Below are 19,219 nucleotides of genomic sequence, written 5' to 3' on the forward strand. Positions count from 1 at the left end.
ACCTGTATCAGATGATGATATGAATATGAAGTAAGATTCTGCTGGGTTAATCCACTGAGATCTTGGGATTACTTGTTAGAACAGCCAATTTAATACTAGACCTATAAGCCTGGATATCCCTCCTCATTAGGTCAGGGAATTAGATGAGCTTGAACCTACTACAGGTATTAATGGGGTGGAGGCTGCATGTTGCCGTAATGGAAATTCTGTCACTACTACGTACCTAGAGCAATTGCTGGGAGCAATGGCAGAGACCAATAAGTTGCCCATCAATAGACATTATCCTCTTCCTTCTAACTCAAGCCTAGTTTTGTTGGAGGTGGCAATGTGGTGGACTAATAAAAACTTACATTTGCCAAACTCACTTGCAAGTAGAAGTAACACAGATATGATCGAGGAGGTATATAACAAATGTCATTTGTGAGTTTCTGTGAAAGTTTCTGGAAAAAGAACAGTTATCTGATATGCCTCACTGGCCTTTCCCCACTTCCTGTCTTCAATATTCTTTCAATGTGGAACAGTTTCAAGAGCCATATTCTGGCCATGAGAATGAGAGTCACACATTAAGGATGATGGAACAAAAAAAAACACAAGGAATCTGGGTCTCCAATGATATCTTGGGCTATCACACCAAGCCTAGACTCCCAACCACTGGAATTCTCCTTATTCAACAAAAATAAACAAACCCCTAATTTATTTAAGCCACTGTTTAGTGAGTTGTCTATTTGTTGTAGCAGCTAAAAAAGCAATCCTAACTTATACAAGAGCGAACCTCCTAAAACAGGCCATGGCACATACTTGACAGGTTGGTATCTCTGCCTCCCTCCATCCTTTTCTTCTATTCACTTTAATTCTTTCCAGCCCAGAACTCACACAGGACCAGAGCAATCACTGAATTTCTAAGCCCATTTGGTATCTCTTGAGGATAAAGAGCTCGCTGGTCATTTTCCTCATCATTTAATTTAGCCTCAAATCCTATTCCTTTGAATGACACATAGCAATTTTCAAGCACCTTCTTTCCCTGATATCCCCAAATGGCTGCTTCATCTCTGGACCATAGAGCTCTGCAATCTGGGCTCCAACAGTGTAATTATGGGATTTAAGAGAAACCCAAGAAGTTATTAAGTTTATTCACCTGCCTCCAGGCAAGGCTGTGGTTACTTCTTCCAGACAAACAGTGGTCTTCCACGGGCCAAAAAAGTCTCTCACAAAGCATGACTCATTGTTAATTCTGAAGGAGTCAGTTTAATCTTTTCTCAGCTTCTCTGCCAGTGAAATGGGTATCATGATCTGAACGGAGAATGACAAGACCTTCAGCTTAAATATGTGAGGTTTGAAATGGGATATGATCATCTTCTTTGTTGGGTATTGTAATAGATTAAAGTGGAAAAATATTTTGCAGCTCCCCCCATCAAGAGACTGAGTCTGTTTCCCTGTTCCTTGAAGGTGGGCTGCCTTCTGACTTGCTTTGACTACAGAATGTGGTATTTAAGTGTTGTGGTATGAACGCTAGAATAAGCTTCAAGCAATCTTGCAGCTTCCACCTTCATCCTCTTAGAATGTTCCCTTCACTATGTAAGGAATATGGAGCAGACTACTGAAGAAAAAGAGACCGCATGCAGAGGGACAGCCAGCACCGCTGCCCCGCAAGGCTCTGGACTTGTGAGTAAGGTCGTCTTAGATGCTCCAGCTTCAGTCCTGCCATCAAGGAACTGCAGCCACAAGAATGACCACAGCAGGACCAACAAAACTGCCCCACTGAGCCCAACCCAAACTGCAAACCCATAGAATCATGAGAAATACTAAACTGCTGTTGTTTTAAGTGACTTAACTTTGGGGTACTCTATTAGTTTCCTAGGGCAGCCATAACAAATTGGCATAAGCCTGGTGGCCTAAAACAGAAATTTATTCTCACACTGTTCTGGGGTCCAAAATCAATGTGTGAGCAGGACCTGCTCCCTCTGAAGCCTCAAGGGAAGAATTCTTCCTTGCCTCTTCTAGCTTCTGGTGGTTGCTGGCAGACCATAGTGTTCCTTGGCTTATGGTGGCATAACTCCAATCTCTTCCTGTCTTCACATGGCCTCCTCTCCCTGTATCCCTGTGGCTCTGTGTCTCTTCTCATAAGGACACCAGTGATTGGATTTAGGGTTTACCCTAATCCAGTGTGACCTCATCTTAACTTGATTATATCTACAGTGACCTTATTCCCAAAATAAGATGATGTTCATAGACACCAAGACTTAGGAATCTTTTGCAGGGACACAATTCAACCCATGACATGTGGTTTGTTAAACAGCAGAATGTAACTAATATTGGTACGCTTTCCTACAATTTTTTTGTACTTCAGACACATGAAGATAAATATAAAGAAAATAAAATAGAAAGGATTAACATGTTCTTAAAGATAATACATATCAATGACAGTGAGTTTACAAAGCTCCCAGGAAGAAAATGTCTAAGTAGATTATTTTAATTGCTGTTAGTGTCAAGCAAAGTTTATGATATATTAAACAGTATTGGGTAAGTATCTTTATCCACATGTAAAACTTATTTTATGGGGTGGAAAAACATGTGCTTTCCCTCTAAGATCAAAGAGTCCTCTGTTAGCACTGTGTGCAATATTTCTGTAAAAGTCAAAGCCACGCTAGAGCCTCTGTTACCGCTGCCCCACTTCTCCCCTGCCTGATCCAAACTTTTGGAAGGAGTGGTCTCTACCAGCTTCCTCCATTTCCTCTGCATTGACTCCCTCCCTAACCTGTGAAGTCTGACTTCCTTCCCCACAACTACACTAAAACTGCTGTCTCAGAGTTTCACACTGACCACCGTCATGGCAAATTCGATGGCTTTCTTTGTCCTCCTAATTTGGCATCTGACCTGTTTAACTGCCTCATTAGCTCCCTTTTCTAATACCAACCCAGACTGCCACATCTTGGCCAAATTCTTCCTCCTCTCTGTGCAGCTCTTCTCTTACACTCACTTGCAGCGATTCCCTAGGCCCATTTCTTTCCTCTTTCCCCTCTACTTTCCTACTTAGCACATGTGTCTGTTCTCCATTCTCATCCTCCCCTCACTGATGACTTTCTAAGCAATAGTTTCCATCCTGACCTATCATTCAAGCCTTAAGCTTCAATCTCAAGCCACTTATTAGAAATTTTCTATATATTATGCTCACCTGTGTTAGGTTAGGGTAGGTTTGGTTTTGCTGTGATAACAAATAATCCAAATATCTTAGTGGCTTATGAAAACAAGGTCTTTCAGAGAGCCACTGTGGCTCTGCTCTGTTTCTACTGCAGGACATGGTAAAGAATCTGCCTGCCAATGAAGGAGGCTCAAGAGACGTGGGTTCAAGCCCTGGGTCAGGAAGATCCTGTGGAGTAGGAAATGGCGACCCACTCCAGTATTCTGGCCTGGAATATTGCATGGACAGAGGAACCTGGAGGGATATAGTCCCTGGAGTAGCAAAAAGTTGGACATGACTGAGCATACACATGCCTATACCTACCAGGACACAACCTGAGAGATCAGCCTCTGTCTAGAACATTGCTGGTTGTACAGAATAGGAAGAGATGTTATAACAAAGGACTGGCCAGCTCTGAAAGCTCACCTCAAAGTGACCACATCAAATTCTGTAAGGTAAAAAGGAAAATCCTCTGACAGGGAGAGCGAGCAAATACATAGAAATGTGAAATCTACTATAGCCTGTTAAACAAAAACTCTACAAGAGAAGTACAAAGTCATCCTCCTAACACTAACTGAAATTTCTAATTTTCATAATTTCTCATTGGCATCATCTGTATCCAATTTTCTTAGAATATAAATCTTGGTGTTGTTATCTCTTTTATAAAATTTACCTTTCCCAATTACAAAAACACTCTTAGAAGAAAACTTGTAAAATACAGATATATACACACACGTCACATACAAGGAAACAAAAATCATTAATAATCCTAACACCCAGGTATTCAACACTTATCACAAGTTGGCACATGTCCTGTTCATATCCCTATCACATGTATCAATCTATTTAATCTCTGTAGGGAGATATACACATTTTGCCATAAAAATGATATCACATTACACATTTAGCTTTGTGGCTATTAAAAAATTTATCAAGATAACTCTGTCTTCTTCCTCACCACCCCCCATTATTTTAAAATAGTATCTACATGGCAATGACTTGCAAATTTAAATATCAGCTTTGACCTTTTCCCTGAACCTCAGATTCCTGAATAAAACTATCTAGTAGGTAATTTCAGTTGAATTTGTAAGATGAATCTTCGACTTGGTATGCCCCCAACTAAACTCATGATTCAGCCTGAAGGCTTGTTCCTCATCCAGTCTTTTTACCTGTTAAAAGCATTAATATCCATACATAATGCCCCTCAGAGACACCTTGATTCATTTTTTTCTCTCACTGTCCTCCACGCCACATCTAATACATCAACTCAATCTCCAAAATACATCACACAGCTTACGGCTTCTCTCCCCCTCTATTCTCAGCTCCCCAGTCCTGCCACCATCCCCTTTCCCCTGGGCCCTGGGCCCTCCTACCTGCTCACCTTGCTTCTGCTCTCCACTTCTCTATGGGAGCCAAAGCGACCTTCTAAACACAGAGGTCAACCACAACGTGCCTGTTCCCAGAACCTTCCCATCGCACTTGGAATAACATTCCAACATCTTCCTTGGCTCCTAAGGGCTTTTTACGATTTTGTTTCTGCCTACTTTTCTCTTCACTTCTCCCACTCTCCCCTCTGCCCCCACCCGCCACTCAGTCTGTCCATACAGACTGGCTCTCTTTTCTCCCAAGACATCAGCCCTACTTTTGCCCTGGGTGTGGCATTTGCTAATTCCCCTGCCTGGTCCAGGCCGGTAGGTCATCTCCTCAGAGATGCCTTCCTTGACCATTCTAAGGTACCCATACACCTGACATGGCCCTTTTACATTTCTCTGCATAGCACCTGTTTTATCTGTTATTTCCTGGTTTATTTGTTTATTATCTTCCCATTGTAAAATGACTTCTTTCAGACAAGAACCTTGTCAGCTTATTCACTGCTCTATCCTCACCTCTTATAACACACACCTGCCAGACACAGTGTCAACTACAATCAATATTCACGAAATGAGCAAATGAATATTTAGTTGTTTCTCAAGTCCAGCTGATCGCCCTGAAGCATCTGTAGACACAGACCCCTTTCTTTCCATGCTCATCCCCCCAGCCTAATCCCAGACATCACCTCCCATCAGAATGACTGTGGCTGCCTCCTCTTCCCTCTCATGGAGTCCCTCTTACCCTTCTTCCCCCTCTACCAGTTTCAGCTGTCAGTCCTCGCCCTGTCCTTCAGGGCCTGGCTGAAGCCTTACCTCCTAACCCTCCAAGACTGCTACTCCTTCCTCCCTTCTCTTCTGAGTTACATCAACATTCCATTCCTGCCCTTAACCCTTACCTGGCCACACAATCAAGCTCCATCTCCAGTTTTCACTTACGTTAATCGGCTCAACCCAGCTGAATTCTGAAGGCAAAAACTTGTTGGGTTGGGGGTTTGAGGGGATTTGTCTCTCATAATGCCTAGAGAAAGTCATGGTCAATCAAAAAATTCATGTGAGCCGAATGAAATTATTGGGTACGCAACAAGATACAACAAGCAAACTGGAGTGTCATAAACACTACTATATATAAAATACTAATAATAACTGACTGTGTAACACAGGGAGCTCTACTCAATACTCTGTAATGGCTAATATGGGAAAAGAATCGAAAAAAGAGTGGACATATGTATGTGTACAACTGATTCTTTTGCTGGTACAGCAGAAACTAACAACACTGTAAATCAACTATACTCCAGTAAAAATTAATGTTAAAAAACAGGCAAGTTGAAGATCGCTTCTAAAGGGATGCTATGATAACAGGTATCAAAGAGTGAAATACTGGTAGGTAAAGCAAACCAGACAGAAGGTCAACAGGAAGAGAACAGATGGCCAGCACTGCCTCGAAGCAACATATATGTTAAGTAGCAGGATAAAGTGCATTTTTAGTGGACTTTGAACCTGAGGCTGTTCTCCTAGCCTAAGGGAAAGAAGATGGTCATTCTGGTGTAAATTACTGCAGGAAGACTAGCACTCCCTGGGCAACTCTAATTTGCCTCCCTAACAACCAGGGCCTCAGGGTGGTAACTTCTTGGTGAGACTCCAACTTCTCCTGAGTGTTCAGAGTACACAGCACAGAACTGACTGTAGAGAACACAAACAGTTCCATCCACGAAGGTGTCTGCTCTGTCCTGAGAATTGCCCCTGTGAAACAAGGCAAAGGAGAGACTTGGAGAAAAGCCTTTCTACTCCATGGACATTCTTCTCAGTTTGTCTAAGTTGAGGTATGGACAATAGAGGAACTACATCTCCCTGATCAAATGGGAGAATCCAGCCCAACCATTCTGTTTTACCAAGGCCCAACTGGATTGGGAAGATCCCCTGGAGAAGGGAAAGGCTACCCACTCCAGTATTCTGGCCTGGAAAATTCCATGGACTGTATGTATACTCCATGGGGTCGCAAACAGTCAGAGATGACTGAGCAACTTTCACTCACAAGTAGCCCCATAAAGATTTTTGAGGAAATATCATACCCTCTTGCTAATCTTCACACCTTACCTAATCAACTGTCCAGGCAATGAGAAGATTTCTTTATTCTGTGCTTTTAAAACCATGTCATTAAAAATAAATATGTTATCAACTCCATTGCTTATTTGAGGTCAAATGCAAATCATAGGTACATTCATCTGATAGAGAAAAAAAGGTTTTTGAAAAATTTCCTGGTCATTGCAGGAAATGAGTAATGTGACTGTAATGTAAGGGGTGATTGAAAAACATTACCAGAACGTATACATCTAAATAACTATTGTTCTTTATAAATTTACACAAAAAGTGCCATGTGATTTATTCAGATAGAGCTGTTTTCCTGAAATCACTTTTGGAAGTCCTCCTTGCAATAGCTTTCAGAGCCACTTGAAGCATAATCTAAAAACACGGCTCCATTTAACTCAATCGAAAATTACTTAATTTAACAGACTTGCTTAAATGCTAATGATTGTGGCTCATTCCAGAAACCACATAATATATTGTTTATTGATATGTACAAACAAACACAAACACACACACACACTAAACGTACAACTTGGTGATAATCCTGGCCTCTGAAGGAGAAGGGAGAACAGAATTGGAGAATAGAATAACGGGGAATTCAAATTTATCTGTAATGTTCTAGTTTTTCATTTAAAAATATCTAAAACAAAAAGAACCAAATGTTAACGTTTGTTAACTCTGGTCAGTGGGCCCTTAGGTACTTGCTATGTTATCATCTATATTGTCTTTATTTTTCAAACATTTTAAACAAGAAACATTCTCTGTCAAAGGGAAAAGATTTTATACCACTGAGTTTATTTTTAAAAATAAATATACTCCATTCTCTGAGCAGAATCCTAAAAGGATTTTCAAAAATGTTTTGGAGAATGCTAGTATCGTTAGATGGAGAAGGCAATGGCACCCCACTCCAGTACTCTTGCCTGGAAAATCCCATGGACGGAGGAGCCTGGTGGGCTGCAGTCGATGGGGTCACTGAGTCGGACACCACTGAGCGACTTCACTTTCACTTTTCATTTCCATGCATTGGAAAAGGAAATGGCAACCCACTCCAATACTCTTGCCTGGAGAATCCCAGGGACAGAAGAGCCTGGTAGGCTGCCGTCTATGGGGTCGCACAGAGTCGGACATGACTGAGGTGACTTAGCAGCAGAGAACAGCAGTATCGTTAGAATAAGTGGCACATCCCTAAAGAGGACCACTTTGAAGGCACAACACCCAGATGAAGGGTTAGGAGGCAAGGGACAGCTCCATCTTTTTCTGATCCATATTGTGAGTTAATGTTTTGTTCTTTGCCAGCAATATCATGACTTGCTTGCCTTTGTATTACCAAGGCCCAGCACAGCACTTGGAAATGGTGACCCTCAATAGCTGGAGTGAGTAAATGAATGAATGAATGACCTATCAAACTAACCAACCTAGGATTTACAAGCCTACTAATTTATCTGTGCATCAGAAAGTCACGAGATAGGAGGAAGAAGAAGGGGGTGGATTATTTACAGTTCTGCATTTCTCAATCTAGTTCCCCTTTAGCCTCAGTTCAGTTCAGTTCAGTTGCTCAGTTGTGGCTGACTCTATGCAACCCCATGAATCGCAGTACGACAGGCCTCCCTGTCCATCACCAACTCCCGGAGTTCACTCAGACTCATGCCCATCGAGTCAGTGATGCCATCCAGCCATCTCATCCTCTGTCGTCCCCTTCTCCTGCCCCCAATCCCTCCCAGCATCAGAGTCTTTTCCAATGAGTCAACTCTTCGCGTGAGGTGGCCAAAGTACTGGAGTTTCAGCTTTAGCATCACTCCTTCCAAAGAAATCCCAGGGCTGATCTCCTTCAGAATAGACTGGTTGGATCTCCTTGCAGTCCAAGGGACTCTCAAGAGTCTTCTCCAACACCACAGTTCAAAAGCATCAATTCTTCGGCGCTCAGCTTTCTTCACAGTCCCACTCTTACATCCATACATGACCACAGGAACAACCATGGCCTTGACTAGACGGGCCTTAGTCGGCAAAGTAACGTCTTTGCTTTTGAATATGCTATCTAGGTTGGTCATAACTTTTCTTCCAAGGAGTGTCTTTTAATTTCATGGCTGCAATCACCATCTGCAGTGATTTTGGAGCCCCCCAAAATAAAGTATGACACTGTTTCTCCATCTATTTCCCATGAAGTGATGGGACCAGACGCCATGATCTTCGTTTTCTGAATGTTGAGCTTTAAGCCAACTTTTTCACTCTCCTCTTTCACTTTCATCAAGAGGCTTTTTAGTTCCTCTTCACTTTCTGCCATAAGGGTGGTGTCATCTGCATGTCTGAAGGTTATTGGTATTTCTCCCGGCAATCTTGGTTCCAGCTTGTGTTTCTTCCAGTCCACCGTTTCTCATGATGTACTCTGCATAGAAGTTAAACAAGCAGGGTGACAACATACAGCCTTGACATACTCCTTTTTCTATTTGGAACCAGTCTGTTGTTCCATGTCCAGTTCTAACTGTTGCTTCCTGATCTGCATACAGATTTCTCAAGAGGCAGGTCAGGTGGTCTGGTATGCCCATGTCTTTCAGAATTTTCCACAGTTTATTGTGATCCACACAGTCAAAGGCTTTGGCATAGTCAATAAAGCAGAAATAGATGTTTTTATGGAACTCTCTTGCTTTTTCCATGATCCAGCAGATGTTGGCTATTTGATCTCTGGTTCCTCTGCCTTTTCTAAAACCAGCTTGAATGTCAGGAAGTTCATGGTTCACGTATTGCTGAAGCCTAGCTTGGAGAATTTTGAGCATTACTTTACTAGCATATGAGATGAGTGCAATTGTGCGGTAGTTTGAGATTCTTTGGCATTGCCTCTTTGGGACTGGAATGAAAACGGATCTTTTCCAGTCCTGTGGCCACTGCTGAGTTTTCCAAATTTGCTGGCATATTGAGTGTAGCACTTTCACAGCATCATCTTTCAGGATTTGAAATAGCTCCACTGGAATTCCATCACCTCCACTAGCTTTGTTCGTAGTGATGCTTTCTAAGGCTCACTTGACTTCACATTCCAGGATGTCTGGCTCTAGATGAGTGATCACACCATCATGATTATCTGGGTCGTGAAGATCTTTTTTGTACAGTTCTTCTGTGTATTCTTGCCACCTCTTCTTAACATCTTCTGCTTCTGTTAGGTCCATACCATTTCTGTCCTTTATCGAGCCCATCTTTGCATGAAATGTTCCCTTGATATCTCTAATTTTCTTGAAGAGATCTCCAGTCTTTCCCATTCTGTTGTTTTCCTCTATTTCTTTGCACTGATCGCTGAAGAAGGCTTTCTTATCTCTTCTTGCTATTCTTTGGAACTCTGCATTCAGATGCTTATATCTTTCCTTTTCTCCTTTGCTTTTCACCTCTCTTCTTTTCACAGCTATTTGTAAGGCCTCCCCAGACAGCCAGTTTGCTTTAGCCTAATCTTTTGCTATTTTTACATTTGGCTTCTCACGGGGAAGAACAGTTAAAATTATCAGTTGTATAATGAGAATGATAGGAGAATTCCTGAAGCCTTCTGAGGTTTCTGAGCAGAGTGATACTAACATGTTGTATAAGCCCCAAATCCAATTCCAGAGGAAGAGGAAACTCCCAAAGCATGAAAGAAGTCCCTGTCTCTATATTGTGATCCAAGGGAAAACACATCCAGTGAGCTATGTCAGGGGTTTCCCTTGTGGCTCAGCTGGTAAAGAATCTGCTTGCAATGCAGGAGACCTGGGTTTGATCCCTGGGTTGGGAAGATCCTCTGGAGAAGGGAAAGGTTACCCACTTGAATATATTTGTGAGGAACACAGATCTTGATTTTTTATTTGCTACTTCCTTTAAAATCACTAGTTTATGTAAAGGATGGGTAGATTGAATTAGATCGTTAAGCAAAGTAAAAGTAAATGAAAGTGTGGCCAACTAGAGTCTCAAAAAGAAGCAAGAAAGAACTAAGTTGCTAAAACACTCTACCTTTACAATTAATCCACCTATTCTCTGTACAAAAAGAATCTCTGACAGAAAGTGAGAAAGACAGAGATTAAAACCATGGTTAGTTATACATAAGGCAAAGGGAAAAGGAGAAATCCACAACTATTTTAATCCTTAAAGAATGACTTCAGAGGTCATACAGGGATCTAGGAGAGTAACTGAATAGGAAAAGATAAGACATATTAAGGAGAAAGGGTCAAGATTTCTAACAAAGATTTAAAGGAATGATAAAACCAGGCAGGGGTGTGAATGTGAGGAAATGAGAACTCGTAGGGCCAGTGGCAGGAATGTAAAGAGGTACAATTGAACTGGGAAACAACTCAGTCATGTGTATCAAAAGTCTGAAAAATATTTCTTTCCTTTGAGCAAGGAATCCCACTTCTAGAAATTTGAAGGAAGTATTTGCACTAACACATAAAAATGTATACATAAAGCTATTCATCAAGCTATGTACATTATTGTAAAAACTTGGAAACCATCTTAAAACCCAATCATAGAGAATTAATTCAACAAATCACTGCATACCTAATCAACACAATTTTACACAGCCTATGTAAATTATAATGTAGCCCTCCATGGATGAACATGGAGAGTTGTTCATACTTAAATTTAAAAATACAGCATAAAACAGGATGTGCAGTATGATCTTATTTTTGTAAAAATGGAAAGATGCATTGACACATCCAAATATTAACAAGCTATAACTAAAACACATTTTTGCTTGTTGTACTTTCTTACTTTTAATGATGAACACAGATGAAAGAACAGAACAAAGATGGTAGAAATGGGAGACCTAGTTCCCTGAGCTCTCCCACTGGTTCTACCATTGCCATTTCTGCTTTTCTAATCTTGCCTTTGATCTGAACACAGTGGGACATGATATAATGATCGTATACTCTAGGCCAACTTGACCAATTTATTTGATTTCACCGCACCCTGTATACAGATGCCTTCCTATATATTTTTAGAGATATCATTCTGTTTTTATTCTACGTACCCCAAACAGCAAAGTATACTACTACAGTGCAAACTCTAGAAGCACAGGAACCACGCATAACCACAGTGTATAAACTCTTGTATTTTCCTGGAGCCTAGAGAACCTTTGTTGGAGAAGGCGATGGCACCCCACTCTAATACTCTTGCCTGGAAAATCCCATGGACAGGAGCCTGGAAGGCTGCAGTCCATGGGGTCGCAAAGAGTTGGACACAACTGAGTGACTTCCCTTTCACTTTTCACTTTCATGCATTGGAGAAGGAAATGGCAGCTCACTCCAGCGTTCTTGCCTGGAGAATCCCACGGACCGGAGAGTCTGGTGGGCTGCCATCTATGGGGTTACACAGAGTCGGACACGACTGAAGTGACTTAGCAGCAGCAGAGAACCTTTGTAGTTACTGACTGGTAACAAATTAGACTGAACATTTGTGGGAACAAGGATAGTATATTCCTGTTGCTTTAGCTACTTATTATTGACCAAAACAGCAATAAGCACCTGGTGTTCACCACTGAAAAGAACTAAGCACTCTTTTATCTTAGCATTCTCCAGCAAGAACTCTGGGTATTGTTACATCCCTGCCTGTTAGGAGGAGGGAAGGTTGAGGTGTTTTTAACATCACCTCATTCCATCACTAGCTCTGTGTGGAAAGTAGAAATGGGAGACCTGGTTCCCTGAGCTCTCCCTCTCTTCCTAGGTAACCACAGGATGTAATTATATTTTCTTTTCCATGCTGAAGTAATCATTGGCTCTATACATACATGTGAATGGTCAGAGCTCAAAAAATTCTAATTTGAAAAGTTCACCCTGGCAGAAGGTTCTTTCAATTGTACTAGATTCCTAAAGTTCACGTGGGGCTTTTCCAAGAATCTGGAAAAAAAAAAAAAGATTCTGAATGTGAAAGACCAAAATTCTAAGTGTAATTGCCTGAAGCCTCTTCTCATGGTCTTTGGTCTAGAACACATCAGACAAACGCAGTAATTCCTGAAAGCATCCACACCCTGCTATGCCGTCACTAGAAAAAGAATCGCACTATTCCACTGCAAACATGCATTTGGACATTTGAATACATGTATTTTAATGCTTGCATCATTTTTACGGACAAAATCAGCAAACACTTCTCAGGAACAATGCAGTATCTTCTTCTTGTTCTGGTCTTTATGCCAAAAGTTATTGAGATTGTTCTTTTTCATGTAAGTATAGTTGATTTACAATATCATATTAGTTTCAGGTATATAGCACAGTGATTCAGTTTTATATATATATATATTCTTTTTCAGATTCTTTTCCATTGTAGGTTATTACAAAATATTGAGTATAGTTCCTTGCACTATATGGTAGATCCTTGTCGGTTATCTATTTTATATATAGTAGTGTATATGTGTTAATCCCAACCTCCTAATTTAGCCCTCCTCCCTTTCCCTTTTGATAACCATAAATTTGTTTTCCATGTCTGTACATAAATTCATTTGTATCTTTTTTTTAGGATTGTTAGAATTATCTTTTATTAGGATTGTTCTTGAAAGCAATATGTCTTTTTGGATGCTTGGTTTTATCTATCTTCGATAAAATCACTCTCTAATGATTCTTATCATACATTATATTTTGTTCCTTTTCTATAATCATGAAATAAAGTTATACAAAGTCCAAATGATAATAGGCACATAGAAAGTAGTCAATAAATATTACTAATCTTATTATTATTTTAAAATAAAATTGAGATGACGGCATGGTAGATGGGGTTAAGGGAGAGGATTCGGCAGCAAAGCTGCCTGCATCTGAATCCTAGCTCTGCCCTTTGCTGTTTGTGACTTTGAACAGTTTTCATTACTCCTTTGTACCTAGTTTCTTCATTTCTAAAATGGAGACAGTAATTGTTCTTACCTCACAGGGGTGAATGAGTTATGACATGTAGAGACTACCATACAGTAACCATTATATAAGCATAAGCCATTATTATTTATCCTTTTCCACTGAATGTCCAAAGGATCATTAACGTTTTTTCTGCATTCTGCACTTCTTTTCTCTTTACCCAAGGTCCTTTACTTTAATATTTGATCTAGTTCTGTATCTATTCTGTGTTTGAAAGAATCTAAGATTTTGTTTAATGAATTTTCAGAAGAGTAACAATAATTTTTATAATACATAAAAGCCATAAATGCTACTAAGAAAAAAAGGGTAGTTGATGAGACTTGGCACTCATACAAGGACTGTATCATGACACTGAGTGCAGAAGTGCCTGAAATCCCCAATGCAAACATTATTATGAATTACCTAATTCAGATCTAGTCTTTCCTTTGAGCACAGGAAGACAGTGACAATTAAACTGAAATGAAGGCAAATATCTACCACTTATAAGAAACTGAATCTAAGCTCAGAAAAATTCAGTGGTGGATCTTTTCTCTTGTATCTCCCTTAACTGTGGGTTCTAGAGAAATGTTCGACTGTTCTAAGTCACACAACCACATCATACAATTATACTTGGTGCTCAAAAGGAAACAAAAAATGGCCTACGATGATTTCTAACACATGGAAATTAGGCTTCCTAAGAATATGAGAGAGGGCTTCCCTGGTGGCTCAGTGGTAAAGAATCCTCCTGCCAATGCAGGAGACAGGAGTTCAATCCCTGTTCCAGGAAGATTCCATATGCCACGGAGCAACTAAGCCCACGTGCCACAATGATTGCGCCCGTGGTCTAGAGCCTGAGAGCCACACTACTGAGCCTACGTGCCCCAGCCATTGAAGGCAAGGTGCCCTGGAGCCCCGCGCTCCAGCACGAGAGAAGCCAGCACAGTGAGAAGCTGGGGCACCACAGCCGAGGAGCAGCCCCGGCTCACTGCCACAACCAGAGAAGAGTCTGTGCAGCAACGAAGACCCAGCACAGCCAAAAATAAATATTAATTAATTTTGAAAAACAATACGAAAGAAATAGCTAGGGCAATCATGGAGGAACAGGCACTAGCGGACATTCCCAGGTTCCTCCTTTGCTTTGGCCCTGTCCCTAGACTGAGCAATGCTGCTTGCAGGAAGTTACAGAATTTGGAAACAGTGGGGATCATTCCTTTCCTACTGTGAGGTAGTGTGCTCACTCTTTTTTGAGGCTGGTGTAGGCAGGACGAGCTCTTTACAAGTAAAAATTTTAATATATCAGATTTGAATATTTCATTGATAGGAAACATCGATTTTACCCCCACAAACATTTTTTAATGGCAGTTTGTATCATTCAGGGTAGAGAGGTGAAAAAATATGAACCCATGCTGAATGTACTGATGGCCATATTTCAACACTGCCTTACTTTTGTAAGTTGATCTATTTTAAAAAATAGTACATAGGCATGCAAGAGAAAATATTTTCTTTTTCAACTTCAAAATTGCAGAACATCACATTGTTAATTTATTTACGTATTAAACACTGATCAGAACAATTTGCAATGCGGCTACTGAATTGATGTCTTTTTAAAAATCAATTCCTTGTTTGCTTTTAAAGGAAATTCTTAAAAATTTCAAAATGGCACTTGACCAGTTAAGAATACTTTGGAGCACTTTGTAATGCTAGTTCTGCCTCTGCTGTCTGCATGGCCTTGAACAAATTACATGGCCTTGTGCAACTACATCTCCAAGCTTCACCTTCCTATTTTATACGAGACTTCAGGTGAGTTTCATAGGGTTTTTGTAAGAATCTAATGATATAATAATGATATAATATAATATATAATTTAATAATGATACAATCCATTAAGCACGTAACACAGTGTATGGGACATAGTAAATGAACAATAAGTGGTACATTTTAATATTATGTTACTAATACTACATATGTCTGTATTAATCCACTGCATCGAACATTAATTTCTGTCAAGCTCTTTAGCCTACTCTCTACCCAATATACAAAATGCCTCCAAAGGGAAAACTGAACCCCCCTAAACAGGAATATCCAATCCTTATTCTTGCCTGAGTATTAGGGAGCCTTTGATATTTTATTTAACTTGAGTGGGGCTCTTCTTGCTCAGATCCATCACACATTCTGTTTCAGAAGGCGAGTCTGGCATTCTCAGCACAGAGATGGGAGCCATTTGAGAGTACATCCACCCCAAGGCAACTCCAACCTGCCACTGGGATCATCACACCTAGCCCAAAGGGATCTCTGCACAGGAAGTTCTCCAGCTTCAGCTCTCCTTCCTAACTTTCTTTCTTAAGATCTTAAAGATGGTGGCAATGGAGATGATGATGACAATGATAAAACTGATAGTAATGTGGATGAGGACAGCAAACATTTATTTAACATTGATTCTGAGCCAGGCACTACAAGAACTTTGTATATATTATTTCACTTAATCCTCTCAACAGTCACACAAGGTAGGTACTAGGAGTGTCCCCATTCCACAGACACAAACTCAAAGTGTAGAGGCGTTAAATATTAATAGCATGTCCAGTCTGAAACAGAGCCAATCAGCAAGCAGATCTGATTCCAGCCAGGACCTTTACTCCTAACCCTCAGACTACACCAATCTCTCTGCTGCTTTAGAGACTGCCTGTGCTCAGATGGTAAAGCGTCTGCCTACGATGTGGGAGACCCGGGTTCGATCCCTGGGTTGGGAAGATCCCCTGGAGAAGGAAATGGCAACCCACTCCAGTAGTCTTGCCTGGAAAATCCCATGGACGGAGAAGCATGGCAGGCTACAGTCCATGGGGTTGCAAAGAGTCGGACACAACTGAGCACTTCACTTTCCTTTGTAGTGATTCACACAGGTCCTACAGCTCTCCTTAGATTAACTGCACGAAAGAGTTACACCACCTGACCTAAAATTCACAGGGACAGAACAGCAGCAGCTATAGCAAGTGGTACATCCATCAGGAACTTCAGTTTGATCCCCCTCAGCCCCTAAACGAATTTCCCCTCCTGCATGGCAACAGGCATGAAACCTAATGGAAAAAAACTGGTCACAAGGAAATATACTTTGTGACCTTTGACTACCATTAACACAGCATTAATACACAGTACACAATACTAATTAACCATCTTAAAGTTGAAGAAATAGTAAGGTAAAAGAAATGGTTTGCTCACAGCTACACAATAGGTGGAAATAAAATGCCTAATAAAGCTCAACATGCCCTCCGTAAGTCCTTACCGCCTTATTATTCTGGTCTTCTAATTACTGGTAGTTCAAACCTCTTCAAAGTCTAGCAGCACAAAAATGGACTGTGGAACCAGCCTTTCACAGGCTCGGCTCAAAGACTAACTAATCCTAGCCCCGTGAGGGTTATAAAATAATAAGCTGACCCTTCAGGATGAATTTCATATTATCTTTTAACCAGACAGTCTAGATTTCTCAGGGCATGACAAAACTGTCTTCAAACACTTGTCAGCAGTTTTCAGTGGAGGGGAAAAAAACTGCAGTTAAAGCACCTCTGGTGAGAACTTTGAGCAGTAAATATGCTTACATTTAGTTTGTGCAGTTTTTATTATGAATTGGATGGTGGGTTAGATCTGTCCTTACTTCTTTACTGAAGCGCTAGAAATGTAAAAATGTCAGCCACAGGCCATTCCTTTCTTGTTTATTTAAATGGAGAATTTTTAAAAATCACTTTTTCCACTTCATGGCTCCTTTGGACCAGAGAATAAAAATAGCGATGTCGGTAGGAGCCAAACTTCTTTTCTGGAAAAATAAAACAAGAGGGGAAAGAGCCCTCCTCAGAATAACCCAAGTCTTGAAGCAGCTGCCTGAGCAAAACTCGCCTCATTTTACTCACTTCTCTCGCCCCTTCTCAGGGCAGCCTCAAAAGGAGGAGCAGTTTACGAGAAACTCCGCGGCCAGCCCTGCACTGCTAACCCCGCGCCCTTCGCACTACGCGGGCCCGCCACCTGTCAACCCCGAGGGCGGCACGGGCGAGGCGGGGTTGGGGAGGTGGCTCCGGGAAGAGACGCTGGTGACCGAGGACTACCAGGAGGACTGCACTCAGCTTTCGGGCCACTGCGCTCAGCAGTGGCCCCACTACAGGCGCCTGGGGGCTCCGGGCCCCACCGGGTCTCGGGGGCGCCGCCAGCTGACTCCCAGGGACCCTGCGGGCGTCGTCCTCAACCCCACCCCCACACCTCGGAGCAGCCGGGGCGCCACGCTCCATCGCCCGCGGCTGTGCGGCAGCGAGTCCGCTGCGGGGCGCGTCTCACCTGTTGATCTTGAGCGCGAAGGCGCGGCGCTCTGCGCTCGGCAGCGTGGCCATGGCGCGCCGGCGGCTCGTAGGCCTCTAGGGTCGCAGGATGCGCACAGCGGGGCCCCCGCGCTCCGCAGAGCCGCTGCAGCGCATGCCGCGCTGGACGCGAGCCTCATCTGTCAGTCGCGGCTGGAAACTTCCGTATTTCCACCTTCAACGCTGAAATCACCCCGGGGGAGGGCCCAACCTCAGAGCTGCGGCGGCCAGCCGGGCCACACGGCACCCGGTCTGGCTCGCAGGGAGCGGCGCGCGAGGAGGGTGTGGGCCCACCGCGGAACTGCCCTCCGGATGCTTGCACCACCGGCGCGCTCTTCCCCGGGGCCCAGACCTCAGGCAGAAAGGAGCGCAGGCGGATGACCCGGTGACCACCGAGTGAGGCCGGAAACTCCATCTGCCCGAAGCTGTGAGGCTGCCAGGGCCTGTGGGCCAAAGCTGGGAACCCGCGCCTTCCGCCCCGCAAAATTGGCGAGGTCGGGAAACCAACCCTGGAATTCTTTGCGCTAGGCCTTATTAAGTATCTACACCATGCCCGGGGGAAAGCAACTTAAAAGAAAAAAAAGTTGGTAGAAACTTCGAGATACATACCAACTTTTGCAAACTATATATCCGTCGTCCTTATTGGGGTGACTTAAATAAATGTAATAATCCATGCAAGGAATAAACAATTTTTTAAAAAATTGGAGGTAATTGCTTTTCTCTGGGGGAACGGTGCACAGCGCTTTCCCGTGGTTCAAGAGTATGCTGCAGCCCTGTTTATTTCTGCTGCATACTGAGAAGTGTACTAAGATGTTCAACCCCAAACTCAAGAAAGCAGTCAGAAAGTCCCAGTGCTTACTGGAGTGGAAAAGTCCATGCTTACCGACTTGCCCTAAGGTTTACTCTACTAGAGCACTCCCTATATAATGCCTCTGTTTGCCAGCTGACGCTTAAAAAAATCCAAAAGCGAGCTATGTTTGGTTCAGAACTGCACTTCTGTCCAGTGTGGCAGCCACTAGCCATATGTGGCTATGGACCATTTGCAATTGCAGTTATTCTGAATTGGGATGTGCTGAGTGTGTAAAATACATACCGAATTTTGAAGACATGCAGAAAAAAATGATGCAAACCATCCTGTCACTGATTTTTACATGGATCACATGGTAAAATGATACTTAGCATATATTATTAGGTAAATATTATAAAATTTCATTTGTTTTTCCCTCTTTAGAATGTGGCTCTCATCAAAGAAAATTTTAAATTGCACATGTAGCTCACATTATATCCCTATTTGATAGTGCTGGTCCAATAGTCCCCAGTTTGCCACCTAATATTAAAATGCCTGGGAACTGAATTCTGTATCTTGCCTACTGCTGCTGCTGCTAAGTCGCTTCAGTGGTGTCCGACTCTGTGCGACCCCATAGA

At 42.2% G+C, this 19,219-nt stretch overlaps 1 protein-coding gene across 1 annotated transcript in view; it reads right to left on the reverse strand.

Annotated features, from left to right (window-relative positions):
- Positions 1-18,489, reverse strand: part of DOCK8 (dedicator of cytokinesis 8) — a 237,852-nt gene extending 219,363 nt beyond the window's left edge. Inside the window, exon 1 of the mRNA XM_040248157.1 lies at positions 17,775-18,489. Coding sequence (XP_040104091.1) covers positions 17,775-17,827 — 53 coding nt within the window. The 5' untranslated portion in view covers positions 17,828-18,489. The remainder of the gene's footprint in view (positions 1-17,774) is intronic.
- Between the last annotated feature and the right edge of the window lie 730 nt (positions 18,490-19,219).

This window comes from Oryx dammah, unplaced genomic scaffold (assembly GCF_014754425.2).
Source record: "Oryx dammah isolate SB20612 unplaced genomic scaffold, SCBI_Odam_1.1 HiC_scaffold_1, whole genome shotgun sequence".
Lineage (NCBI taxonomy): Eukaryota > Metazoa > Chordata > Mammalia > Artiodactyla > Bovidae > Oryx > Oryx dammah.